We start from the raw sequence: 13,656 nt of genomic DNA, 5'->3' as shown, positions 1-13,656 counted from the left end.
AAAGGCAGGAAGATTAAGAAAGTGAAATAAGAAATAGAACTAAAACAATGTGGATGAGAACAGAATGGATTCAAGAGATGTTTAGGAAGTAAATATACCTCAATGCCTACTAAGTTCTGATGGGTAAAATAGAGGCAAACTCTTAGCTGATTTTTATGCTGCTGGCTTGGATTACCCATTGGAGATGGAGCCTTTCCTTCATATAGGAAATGTGCCAAGGGGGCATACATTTTGGAGTTCCACTTCAGAGCAAAAAGGGTGGATGCCAGCAGAACATGTATGAAGAGAGTAGGCAGTTGGAATAATTGTAGCTTTGATGAGAAATTAGAGCTTGATCATTAGCTTTTGAAATCATGGTATATCCGTGAAGCCATAGAAACAGATGTGTCCCCAGCAGGAGTGATAGAGGGGCAGAAGACAGCGTTGGTAAGCACTTCCATTTGAACAATAAGTGGAAGAAAACAAGCCTGTAAAGATATTGAGAAGAAACAGCTGAACAAGCAGGCAGGAAGGAGGGTGCATTACTTGGCTGGCGCTCGAGAAGCCTTACTTCAAAACCGGGTTCAGTCCCCATCTAGATATGTGACCTTTGCCAAGTACTTGAGTACTTCACCTCTCTAATCCTCAAATTCTTTTACCTGGAAAGTGAAGGTTAGAATAGTACTGCAAGGATGTGTCCCAAAAGGTGGACAGTGATTACCTCTTATTGATAAAGTTAAGGGGTTCTTTTTATTTTCCACCTTTGGCTTGTTTGTATTTCAGACATTTTACTCTACTAAAAGTCATCTATACATGACTGTTGTAATTTTTTAAAAGTTATCTTTTCCAAAGAAGCTATTCATGCTTTCTGTAAACATGTGACATAATTGCAGGCTCTATTAATATCAGGAAGAATTGCAAACAACGAAATGGATTAGGGAAATAGATATTCTTATTTTTCACTCTATTGAAGGTAAGAAATATACATTGTAAGGTGCAGAGTGGGATTCAAAGTTGACGAAGGAATAATCTGTGTTTTCAAGGACTTTATAATTGGTGAGGTAGAATTATAGAAATTAATGCATAACTATAATGCATTTCATGTCCCCATGGAGCAGACATAAAAAAAAAGAAAGAAAAGAAAAAGGATAAATAAACTTAATGCTCCTTGGGTTCTCCCTGGGAGAGAAGAGATCACATTAGGCTGGAAGAATCACAAAATGTTTCCCAGAGGGCCTGGCATCACCCATGGCCTTAAAAGGGTGGGTGGGTGACCCTCACAAGTTCACTATTTGTCTCAGTGCTTAATGGTCTGCTTCACAATAGAAGGAAAATCAGGCAAGAGATAAGAGCCCAGAATGCAGAGTGATTGATTTACACGGAGAGGAATCTCCCTGTCAACTGCTTTAGTCACTTGGGTTGACTAAAGTAACCTCAACAGCTGCATGTCAACAAGTTCAGGGGAGTAGAAAATTCTTGCTTCATCACAACTGGGAAATGCAGGGCTCACATTAACCACATTTTGATTCAGTCCAATTGTTTTATGTATGTGTGTTTAGTGATTGTAAAACTAGGAAAATGAAGATATTCAAGATGTTTAACTTTGGATCAGTTTGGTTTTTATCCTTGTTCAACCTGGTAAGGGCTTAAACATCACCTTCCTTGTTTTTTAAGTCCTGAGTTGAACTTCCATTTTTTGTTTCCATGCAAATGGCCCGATTTTTGCATATGCATATTAACTGCCTTATGTGAATATACAATGATGTGTGGCACAATGTCTTGATCAAAGATGTTAAATTTCTCTTTCAATGAGAATCCTGAAAGGAAGGTGATCTTGACAAATTTTCAAGATTGCCAAGTTGTAATATGTGTGTTTACATGCCTGATTTCATTGTGATGGTTGCTAAAAGACAAGTTTGCACTTCGCAATGTTGAATTCAGACTATCAATTTCACAGGAGATTAAGGATCAAATCAGAAATGTTAATGGCAAAGGAAACTGAAATCAGCATTAGTGATACATGATGACAGAGCCCACCAGTTAAATCTTCCACCATGGAATGAAATACCTCAAACCTCATCTCTAACAATGTAAACATCTGTCTTTGCAATAAGTATAGAAAATAAAGTCTTTAGAATCAATTGGGCATTTATTTGCCTCAGTGTGTTTTGGGGAAAAAGGAAACATATGTATGCTATGTGGAGGAACTTGGGCAAATTTAGAAAAAGAAAAAAAAGGAAACTTACACACTTCTCTATTTTTAAGAAAAGGAAGTAGTTAGTGACATCACCCTCAGCTAAAATTTAGCTTGTTTATCTCAATTTATTAGGTAATATATTGCCCTCTTTAGAGTCATGAAATAACTAGGAGGATTAAGTATAGCTTCCTTCTGAATCTTTATTACCTCCTTTGCTCATTCATCCAACAAATATTTATTGAACACCTATTTGTGCTAGGTGCCAGGGATACAATAATGAGTGGAGGGAAACTGATCTTTGTCCTCAAAAATTTTGGATTTAAGTGAGGGAGAGGAATAGAAGTTAAAGAATGATAAAATTATAGCCATGGTAAGTGTTAAAAAAGAGAGGCATTTGGTGCCCAGAGAACCTATCATAAAAGGGAGGTCACGTAAAGCTTGTCCATTACGGAAGTTTTGATCAGGAGTTGGCTGGGTGAAGAAGAAAGGAAGGTCAGAGGAAGGGAAGTGCGTCCTGGGACGGGCTCTGTGTGGGAAGAATAGAGGGGTATTTTCTAGGCCTGTAGAGAAGGCCCTCAGCAGGAGAGGAGGGAAAGTCCAATGGAAAGTTACAAGAGAGAAGGGGGCTTGAAGGCATGCAAAGGGTATGGTTCCTACCCTCTATCTCAAGAGCAGTGAGAAGCCATTGAATGATTTTCATCAGAAGGTGGGTATATTCAGGTTTGCACTTTGAAACACCAACTCCAGCTCTGGTTTGAGAAACTGAGTAAAAGGGCTCAGAATGGCTCTACTGAGGGTGAGTGGCTGGGGGACTCGTGCTCAAGGGATGGCAATGGCAGAGGCAAGGTGGCTGTGGAGAAGGAAATGGGGAGAAGCAGATTTGAACTCAAGTTTTCTGCATCTTAAAGTGGCTCCAACTTTGCCAGTGGCATTGGCGGGCAAGAAGATGCCCGGCCCTCCTCATTTCCCTGCCCTTCCTGCCTCCTAAACCTCAGACCTGGGAAGTGGCATTTTCCTAAAAGACACATTCAGAGGCAGCTTCGGTGCTGGCTAGAACCATGGTGACAAGACTTACGGTGCCAGGATCCAGCAAATGAACCCAGGGATTGACAGGGGAGGTTTCAGGAGGTGGGTTTACGGGGAAGGCTATTGCCTTTATGCATTTCCAGTAAGCCTGGCCACCTTGCCTCTCTGCAAACAATCTTTGTCTCAGGTAAAGGAGTTAGTTGCTTAACCTGCCGGAAGAGTCCCTGACCAGAGGGTTATGTGGAATCCAAGCCTCGAGAGCTATTAGGAGGGTGAGCATATAACTCATTGTCCAAGTGAGACACATGCAAAAGAGAATGTGTTTTTGGTTGGGTAATGATTAACTTCAAAACACATGTACACCAGAAGTGTTTGGGGCACACCTGGTCCCCCTATCAAGAAGGGGAAGTTGAAAGTTTCTCCTGTTCTGCTCCCGCGATTTCACCTTCTGCAGAGGCGAGGCTAAGTCTTCTCTCTCATCACTGGCACTATTGGAATGCACACCCGGGCATTCAGCTGACCTCCAGGCCACTTTTGTTTAATGTTTTGCCACACAGGATACACTCTGAAGAGAACCTTTCCCGCCATTATAACTCTGTGATGGCTGATCATGTACAATTCTTCACTGAATCACCCCACCTCCACCCCCCCCCCGCCCTCCGCAAGAATCCGTTCCAAATGGGAGCCACCAGCCACGAGCTCATCAGAAATGCCCCAACCTAGAGGTGCTGAAGCAGAATCTGCATTCTAACAGGATTCTCAGGTGATCAACATGCACAGTATTAGAGAAAAAAAATTTTCTCAACTCCCACCTACACTGCATACATAACTGAAACACAAGTTTAATGAGGCAACACTTTGCCGATTTTAATAGGAAAAAAAAAAGCGTGCTCAAACTCCTTGGATTTCAGCATCCACTTCTGGGTTGCAACTTGTAGTTTGAAAACACAGCTCTTAAAGCACCTTGGAACCATCCGAAGAAGGTTCGGGGGGAGGGGGAAGGGGAAGGTGCTTGGTGGGGGTGCTTTGAAAAGTATCTCCACTTCCTCTGTTCAGTTACTTTGTGAAACGTGTGCGCTTAGTCACCGCGGAGCGAATCCTTGGAGCCAGGACTCCCGAGGGCGGCAAGGGGCAGCTGAAAAGTTGGCCAGAGCCCTGGGAGGGGCTGGTCTAAGGGACGTGATTGGCAGCTCGGAGAGAGCGAGCCAGGGCCGGGAGCGGAGAGGGAGAAGGCTCTGGGGCGGCGAGAGGTCCTGCCCAGCTGTTGGCGAGGAGTTTCCTGTTTCCCCCCGCAGCGCCGGGTGAAGTTGAGTGAGTCACTCGCGCGCCCGGACCGACGACACGCCCGCGCGCGCACACGCCCGGGACAGGGGCAGGAGCGGGCCTCCTGCGCTGCTCCCCTCGGCCGCCGGGGGCCTCCCCGCTCCTCGCCGGCCTCCAGCCCCCTCCTCGCTGCTGCCGAGCCGGCGCCACATCTGGCCCGCACATCTGCCGGGCCGGCCAGGCGCGGGGTCCCGAGAGGACGCGGCGCGGAGGCGCAGCCAGGGGTCCGGGAAGGCGCCGGCCGCTGCGCTCGCTCGGGGGCTCGGTCTATGACGAGCGGCGGGGGTCTGCCATGGGTCGGGGGCTGCTCAGGGGCCTGTGGCCGCTGCACATCGTCCTGTGGACGCGCATCGCCAGCACGATCCCTCCGCACGTTCAGAAGTCGGGTGAGTGGCCCGCAGCCGGGCTTGGCGGGGCGCCTGGGGTCCCCCCGTCCCCCCCCCCCCCTCTCCCCGGACTCCCCGCCTCTGCGCTGCGCTTGACAGGCGGTCCCGGGGACGCAGCGCTCGGCGGAAACGGGAACCTTTCCCCCTCGGGCATCACGCACCCCGACTCCCTTAGCCACGGGAATGTGTGAGCTGTGCTTTCCAAAGAGAAGGAAAGTTCAAGTGGCCCGGGGGCGCGGGGCGCGTTGGGCCCCCTTTGTGCGGGCAGGAAAGGCGTTGTGTGTAGGCTGCGTTCGAGGCGCGCCCCAGCCCCCGGAAAGGGAAGTTTGAGAAGTTGGTTATCTGGAGGAGGCAGGGGAACCGCGGCCTGGAGCGGCGGCCGCCGAGGCCGCCAAAGCACTTGGCACACCTGGGGCCCCGGCGGCCCTTGGCGATGCTGCGTGCCTACCCAGGGCTCATGCCGAGCCACCCCCATAAACGACCGGTTACTACATCCTTAGCCCCTGGGAAGGGCCACACACTCCCCCAGACCGGCTTCTCGGCCCGGAGTTACTGGATAGTTAAACTCTCCAGAAAAGAGGCGATTTGCAAAAGGAAAGTTATCTGACTCCGCGGAAGGCAGGGTTGGCCTGGATGCTTTCGGGGCTGGGGATTGTCAGGTGGAGGCGGAGAATGATTGACCTATTGACCGAGGGCCTGCTAGGTGCTGGGTGCCTGAGAGGTTGCCTGCAGCAAGACAACCCTATCTTCCGGAGTGGCTGGTTCTCTGCAATTATCTTGGTGGAAACGGAAAGGTTAAATGAAAATGGTAAACTGCAGCCCAACAGATCTCTATCTCTAGAGGTTTCTCTTTAGGGGGAGGGGAATGAATGAACTGAATACTTAAAGATGTGTTTTGGAAAGTACCGAGCCCCTGAGACCTCAAAAATTAGATTTTTTTTTTTTTTTATTTTTGCAGCTAGGATCCATATAGCAGAGTATCTACAACGGTGGTCTGGGTAGCTTAGTATTTGGATCTTGCAGGGCCTCAATTTTCCTCATCTGTAAAATGGCATGGTTAGATTTGGAAACTTTCCCATTCCCTTCATCTTATGTCCCTCTCCTCCCCCCTGTGGTGACTTGGAGATGCCCTGTGTAGATTTGGGATGGAATGGAGAGGATTTGACAGTCCACACTGTCACTCTGAGGCAGAAGTTAGCTTTATCTGTAGGTTTGTCTGGAAGAAATATGCACCAGGTTCTAACTGGTGCATTCCAGACTGTTTGCAGCGGATTGAGAATTTCATATGGAAGGTGACATGGAGATGGGAGTTGTTCATGGAACGAGGAAGAAGCATTATTTTAAACAAACGTTCCTAACACAAATGTGAGTTCTAGGGTTAAATTAAATCCCGGTGTTTCATTCTTGGATGTTGTCCTACATTTCAGTACCAGAATGTTCAATATGTTCAACTGTCTCTGATTATACCCCAGACTCTTAAAAACTGAGTTATAGCTAACTAATAAATATTTTAAATGCACCCTTAATTTTCTCTGTACGTGCAAAATCATTAAAATTTTTGTTTCAGATTACGAAAGAAGGAAATTTGTGGGCTCTGATTTGTTAGGTTTTGTTTACAAGTATAAGATTTATGATTACAAATTCCAGACTCAATAGTTCATGAGTCAGTTTCATTTCATCTATATACACACTTTTAAACAATTAAAAGCCTGGTGGCTTTTTATTTGGGCTTTTAAACAGTTTTACAAACCCCACAGATTTCGTATCTTTATGGAATTAAAGTTTCAAAATGGTTGAACTAAGGAATCATTTTGAATGTGTATTCATTTGAAAAATTAAATTTTTGAAGCTAGTTGAAGGTTGAAAGTAACTATAGTGAAGATGAGAAACCTAATTTCATGATTACATTTTAATTTTCCAGATAAGTAAATGGTTTCAGGATTTTTCTCACATAATTGGTAAACTGTCAAAACATTTTTCTAGATATCTTAATTCATGATAAGATATGAGGAAATGAGATTATTTACAGCAGCTTATCAAGTCACACACACACACACACACACCCGTGTTCTGTTTAGTAGATTGATAAGTGAGCAGAGGATTGCAATATAAGAAAAAACTTCACTAAGAAATATAAACTTAAAAAACTTTTTAAATTAAGATTCATTTTTCCTTAAATGCTTAGAATTAAGTAATTACTCTTTTATTTTTTCATTTTTTTATTAAAGTATTATATGTGTACATATCTTACCATTGAGTAATTACTCTTTTGAGGGAAAACTTTACATATTGGAAAACCCTTCCAATCTGAAAAATGTGACTTTCATATTTCAAATACCTAACAAGAGTTGCTTGTTGCTGACTAAATGTTGGTAGAAGTGTCATACAGATCAACTGCTTTCCTAAAGTCACTTGAATGATGACCCTGTTTTAGAAAGCAGTATGCCCAGAATGTGATCTTAGGTCTCATTGCTTTTGTTACCAGAAAGCACATTTCCACTTCTAAGTCACTTCCTTTAACAACATCTTATTTTTTTGTAACCAGTTACGATTTATACAAAACACTTCATCACATTCTGGATTCCTTGCCTTTTTATAGAGATGGCACCCCCCCACGGTGATGAGTCCTCATTGTCCTCCGTGTAGTCCGCATAAATGCTACCTGTTTTTCATTTCAGTTTACCAATCCTCGGTTATCAACCCAACTTTCAAACGTTTCCTTTATTCTTTAGCCCAATTTTTCCAAGGAAGCATGACACTTCCTGGGTGCCCTCGTAAAAAGTGGCCACTACTCATTCATCCTTCTCAATAGCATTTATAGCGAGTGCCTCCTTGTGCCGGGCAAGAGGCTCAGACCAGGACACAGCCATTGAATAAGAGGCGCGGTCTTTGCCCTCGTGGAGTCTAACATGTGGCAGCCTGTTGAAGGCGAAGAGAACATTCACCTTTTAATCCTGTGCACCTGGAAGCATTACTGGGCACTGGCGGTTTATTTTCCAGACCCCTTTGTCCAAAGTCCACTTCCTTGTTGAATGCTAGGGGGTGGGTCCATGTTGAATGTTTCCTTCTCAGTCTCTCTGAACATTTTTTTTTTTCATTGATCTATTCTTTTCCATACAGGCCTTGTTTCAGGTCCACAACTGGGCCACCTCAGTTCTTCAGTCTGTAGCCAGCATGAGGGACCCATATGTATGTGCCCATCCAGTCTTTCTTCCAGCATAGACTTGCAGATGGAAGAGGATAGGGTACAAGCTTTGGAATCAGGCTATCCTGGGTTTCAAACCCACCTTCCATTTGCTATCTGTGTAGCCTGTTGCAATGATGTGACTTCTTTAACTGTCATTGCCATCGTTTGTAAAATGCGGTTTATGGTGTTCTGCCGAAGATTCAATAAAATACTGTACTCTAAAGTGCTTAACATAGTGCCTGCAACATAGTAAATGCTCACTAAATAGCAGCTTCTATCCTTCCTATTATTAACGCCGGAATTTGGCCTAACATGGCCCTCAGGGACCTGGTTCTCCTCTGATTCTGCAGCTAACATCCCGCCAAGACTCACACTTTCCCAGTGCCCTCCTGTCACCATGCGCACACATGCTGTGAGCAGTGCAGGCACCCGTGCCTTTGCTGAGGGTGCTGTCTGGAATACCTGCACCCTGGATAATTTTCACTTGTCTTTTAAGACTTAACTCAAATGTCATTTCTTTGTAAGGAAACCTGCTTTGAATGCCTCTGGTTGATCTGATACCCTCTCCTGGGGGCTAGGTCTCTCTCTCTCTCTCTCTCTCTCTCTCTCTCTCTCTCTCTCTCTTTAGCTTGTAACAACTGTTAACAATAGTAAGCCAAAATTATATCTTTATGTGATCACCTTGCCCATTAGGCCTTTAATTCTCTCAAAGGTAAGGGATGTGGCTTATTCATTCCTCTATCTCCAGGTCTCCTGCAGTACCTGGTGCATCACTTATTATCCAGGAAATGCTGGACTCAGTCTCTCCTTCATCCCCCTGGACAAAGTGCAACCCAGTCAAGCATTTGACCAACCAGGCAGTCACTCTTTATTGGGAGTTGGGTCTACAGCAGGGGTGGGCAACTATTTTACTGCCCAGGGCCATTTGGATATTTATAACATCATTTGAGGGCCATTCAGAAGTATCAGCTTAAAACTAGCCTGCTCTGTTTGGTCAGACATTTAATTAATTCACCCCTAATGCCTTGGCAGAACCAGACCCAATGATTTTCCAGGCCTTATATGGCCCGTGGGCCGGATATTCCCCACCCCTGGTCTATGGGTTCTTTTCTTCTGATGAGCTATGGAAAAGAGTGCTGAAATTGTAATTTAGTTTCTAAGTTCCTTTTTTTTTATCAGGGTTTTATGTTTTGGTTTATAAGTAGTTGAGCAGAGTTGGTCTAAGGCAGCGGTCGGCAAACTGCGGCTCGCGAGCCCCATGCGGCTCTTTGGCCCCTTGAGTTTTTAGCAAAGGCCAGCTTAGGAGTACCCTAATTAAGTTAATAACAATGTACCTACCTATATAGTTTAAGTTTAAAAAATTTGGCTCTCAAAAGAAATTTCAATCGTCGTACTGGTGATATTTGGCTCTGTGGACTAATGAGTTTGCTGACCCCTGGTCTAAGGGAAGGGTGGTCCTTTAGGGCCGCCGACGGCTGTAGAGCAGTATGGATATTATTTAGGCCTGATGCAGACCACCGAAGTGGTTTAAAATAGGGTGCTGAGGAAACATAGTTCCTGGCTACAGCTTGGCATCATTCAGTCAATTTCCACGTAAAAGCATAGCTGTATCACCTTGTTAGCTTCATCCTTCCAGGGGGTTAATCCAGCAGATTTAACTCCTGATTTTCAGTAGAAATGACATAGCAGATATTCATTAGCAGCCAGACGGCTCACCACTCATTTTGCTCTCCCTCTTTTAATTGTAAATATTTTGCCCCCCGCCCAGGTACTTGTTGCTTCTGACAGTCAAGATAATGATGACTGTCTTTGCTTGGCATGTCAGAAGGGTGTGAGCAGGCAGACTGGCTCATCTCAGGGTGAAGTAGGGAGAAGGGAGAGTCTGCTCTGACATTCCTTAGCCTAATTTAATCTTCAGAGGAAACCAGGAAGATAAGTGTTATTATCTTTATTTTATAAGTTAGGAAGATGGAGTCTGCTCAGGGTCACTTGAGGTTTGCTCGTGTGTGTGTGTGTGTGTGTGTGTGTGTGTGTGTGTGTGTATGTGTGTTCTAAGCTTGCCCCGCTTGCATTGTGCAGGCTCTTTGTTCATGGTGCATCTGTGTGTATGCGTGAGTTAGGATGGAAGTTAGGGAGAGGGTAAAGGGACATTCCTTTTGAGAAAGGGGAAACTTACCAGCGAATGTCATAAGTTCAGTGCTCCTGATTTCATGATTTGCTTTGCTTGCATGATCTGGCTCCTTCCTGATTATCTTCGTCCAACAGAACATCAAGATCGGGGAGAGTCTCTTTGCACAGGAAACTCTCCAGCTCCTAGTCTGATAACGGCATCTTGGTGGTGGGACCCACTGCTGGGGACCCGTGGTTTGACTATTGACAGCGGTTATACCTGAACCGTTTTCAAAGGTGTGTAACTGAACCCCAGATTCCAGGCAGAGAGGACCAGCATCTGTGTACAGGCCTCAGACAACGGCTGGTGAGGGCAGAAAGAGCAGAATTTATCCTACGCTGTAAAGGGGGGATGGTTTGACTTTTGAGGTCCAACTAATTTGAAAACTTGTGGGTGGCTAAGATGCTTCTCTGCACAGAAGGATCTGGCCTTTTACTTGCCTAGATCAGCATTTTAGGTGTTGGCACTCAACATGGAGCAACTGCCTCCTTGGACACAGCCAATGTGGGATGGCTTGCTTAAGCCGGTAAGGGTTTCCTAGCATCTGTGTTTTGTTTATAGGGCTGAAGCTATAGATCATTAGCATGGATTTAGCTGCAGGCTAAGTGCCTGTGACTGGTGACATTGTATTTGGGATAAGGCTGCCTGCTTTCAAGACATGTAGTTCTTTCTTCCCCCTTTTTTTTTTTTTAATTTCTGATTAGATATATCTTCCCTCTCATTGCTCCCCACCCCAATATAAGCTCATCAACCACATAAGAGCAAAAGGAGCTCTATCATGAGCCTTAGCGGGTACTGCTTTTATTCTTCTCCGGTCCAGCCCCTGTCCATGGGGTGAGCAGATTCCAGACCTCTGAGTCCAAACTCTGCCCTCATTTTAGATCATGTTTCAGGTACCTGGGAACCCCAAATTCGCGGTCTAGATGGTGCTGGACCAGCATTTACAACCTACATGGACTATTGGTTTTCTCTTCCCCAGGCCTTTTTAGCCACTGGTCTGGGTGCCAGAGGGGTGGTTAAGGGACAGCTGTGTATGTGTGGGATGTGTTAAAACTAGGGTGTCCATACACATCTCACAGGGCCGTCTTCATGTGGGCGGGACCAAGCAGTGGAAAGAAGAAAGCAGACTGCGGGCTAGGCCTGGGACTTGGAGTAGTTGAAGAGTTTTAAAGTAGTACTTGGTCTTCCAAGATGTATTTGTTAGTCAAGGTAGAAGGATACAACCTATTTTACTGAACAGTCTGTTTGCTTTTCTTAGCTGTCGGTATTTGACCTTGAGTATGTGGACCTCCGTTTGTCCTCTTGCTCTTGAGCCTTCCAGTATCAGTGGTGGATCTGGCATCAGCAACCTTCCGGTGCAGAGGTGTTGAGGACAAAGGTGGTTTTCCTTGATTGCATCATGTTTGCCCTGGGGTAGAGAGATTGCTTATTATTAAAAAGCTAAGAGTTGGTAATCCTACTGTTGTATTTCCTTTGGGAAATTCAGTTTTTCATAGTGAGTATGTATGCTCCTGAAGGAAACTTTAGCTTTATTCACTGGACTCCTATTTGCTGTTGCACTTACACATTTAAAAAAAAGATTTCCCAGTGCTTTCGATGCATTTCCTTTGTGTATGGAGAACATGGTAATGCTTCTCTGGATGTTTTCTTCTACTGTTGTAAATATTTGACTAGTCCATGGCCTTCTCAATCCTCTTTAAAGAAAACAAGATATTAGAACAGTGTAAAGTGAAAATCCCTCTGACACTGAAACAGGTATAGGGTTGTCAAAGATACGCTTTTTTCCCTCCTTTCTTCTTCTTCTTATTTTATTTATTTATTTATTTTAGAGAACTACGGGTTTGGCAGAACAAACACGAATGTCTTTGAAGAAAAATATGAGGCAGGTGTATACTTTCAGCATATGCACAGCAGCTCTTTATCTGTTTAACTTGTAAATCATTATGGAGGGTTCATTGACTTTGGAGGAAACTCCGCTGCTTTGTGGAGGACTACTGGTCATTCTAAAAACTCTCCAGAACTTTCCTACACAGAGAAATGCAATTGGCTTCATGCTCCCTGTGATGGGTGCTCCAATCTTGAGGATACTATTCAGCTCAGGAGCCTTCCTGGACAGGTTTCCCGATAATGTACGTAGCTACCCCTTTCTGAGGTCTTGCTACTGCCTGGATTGTGCTGAGAGCACTTCCTCTGTATTATGTAATCTTCTAAACAACTCTAGGAGGTAGATTTTATAATGCTCCTTACAAGTCCTCGAGACTAAGATTAGGAAACTTAATGAAGGCCACCTGATTAGCAAATGGATAATATTCTGGTTTGGGGACCTAGGCCGTAATTGTTATGTTATACTGAGACTAGGCCACCTCAGTTGACATAAACCACTTTTCCATTGTAGCATGGATTTTGGGAGACTCTAGGGGTTAAGAGAAATAATGATAATCAACATTTTTCTAACGTGTTAGCATTTTTTATGTTATCCCACTTACTTTCTTTAGCTAAATAAAATGATGTTTGATTCATACACGGAGTAGTCAAACATCATGCCTGTCTTGTGTTCTCAACGGGGAAATGAAATACACACACACACACACACACACACACACACACACACACACACACCAGGTGATAATGTCTGGGCTGAATCACGGAATAGTTATGCCATCAAAGAGTTTAGGTTTTCTGAGCAGAACAGCCACTTTATTTGGAAGGATTGGGGGAATGCAAGGATGCATAAATATGTGGGGGATGTATATGGTATGCCAAGAAGAATTTATCATGAAGTGAATGGAATTTAACTCATGGCTGCTGCCTGGTACAGGCCCATCTCCTGGCTCTGGATGGGGTCCTGCCAACGTGGCTAATGATTGTCATCAAGTTAAAGAATGCTTAAGAAATCTTGCAGTGCCCTGAATATTACAGTTCACATACAAAAGAAATTTGATAGAGTTATCCCAAATTGAGAGGCAATCCAAACATTTATGATATTACTTACCATGAGTTATGAAGCAGAAAGAAACTTTTTCCAAGTCATTCAACAATAAATTACAAATCCTGATTAACAGCTCTAGAGGAAAGATTAAATTGTTTTTCTGTTTTCTCTGTGGACAATATTGCGAAATATCCCTGGAACTGGTGGTCAAACAGTATGCAACCCCCCAAAAATGTAGTAAAAGTATTTCAGAAGTGTGTCAGACAGTTAACTAACACACATATTTGTTTTCTTTTAAGTTTTCTATGTGTCTTATTTTCAGCTTTTATTTTAAACTAGAGGCCCAGTGCACAACATTTGTGCACTAGGGGGGGGGGGTGTCCCTCAGTTCCTCAGCCCGGCCTGCGACCTCTTGCAGCCCAGAACCCCTCAAGGGATGTCTGGCTGCCAGCTTAGGCA

General features: G+C 44.4%; 1 protein-coding gene across 1 annotated transcript in view; it reads left to right on the top strand.

Moving 5' to 3' along the window:
- The first annotated feature begins 4,480 nt into the window (after positions 1-4,480).
- TGFBR2 (transforming growth factor beta receptor 2) overlaps positions 4,481-13,656 on the top strand; it is a 77,928-nt gene continuing 68,752 nt past the window's right edge. The window contains exon 1 of the mRNA XM_008153853.3: positions 4,481-4,911. Within this exon, the coding sequence (XP_008152075.1) occupies positions 4,818-4,911 (94 nt within the window). The 5' untranslated portion in view covers positions 4,481-4,817. The remainder of the gene's footprint in view (positions 4,912-13,656) is intronic.

Source organism: Eptesicus fuscus, chromosome 18, assembly GCF_027574615.1.
Source record: "Eptesicus fuscus isolate TK198812 chromosome 18, DD_ASM_mEF_20220401, whole genome shotgun sequence".
Taxonomy (NCBI): Eukaryota; Metazoa; Chordata; class Mammalia; order Chiroptera; family Vespertilionidae; genus Eptesicus; species Eptesicus fuscus.
The sequence above is the reverse complement of the archived record's forward strand: the minus strand, read 5'-3'. Positions and strand labels throughout refer to the sequence as shown.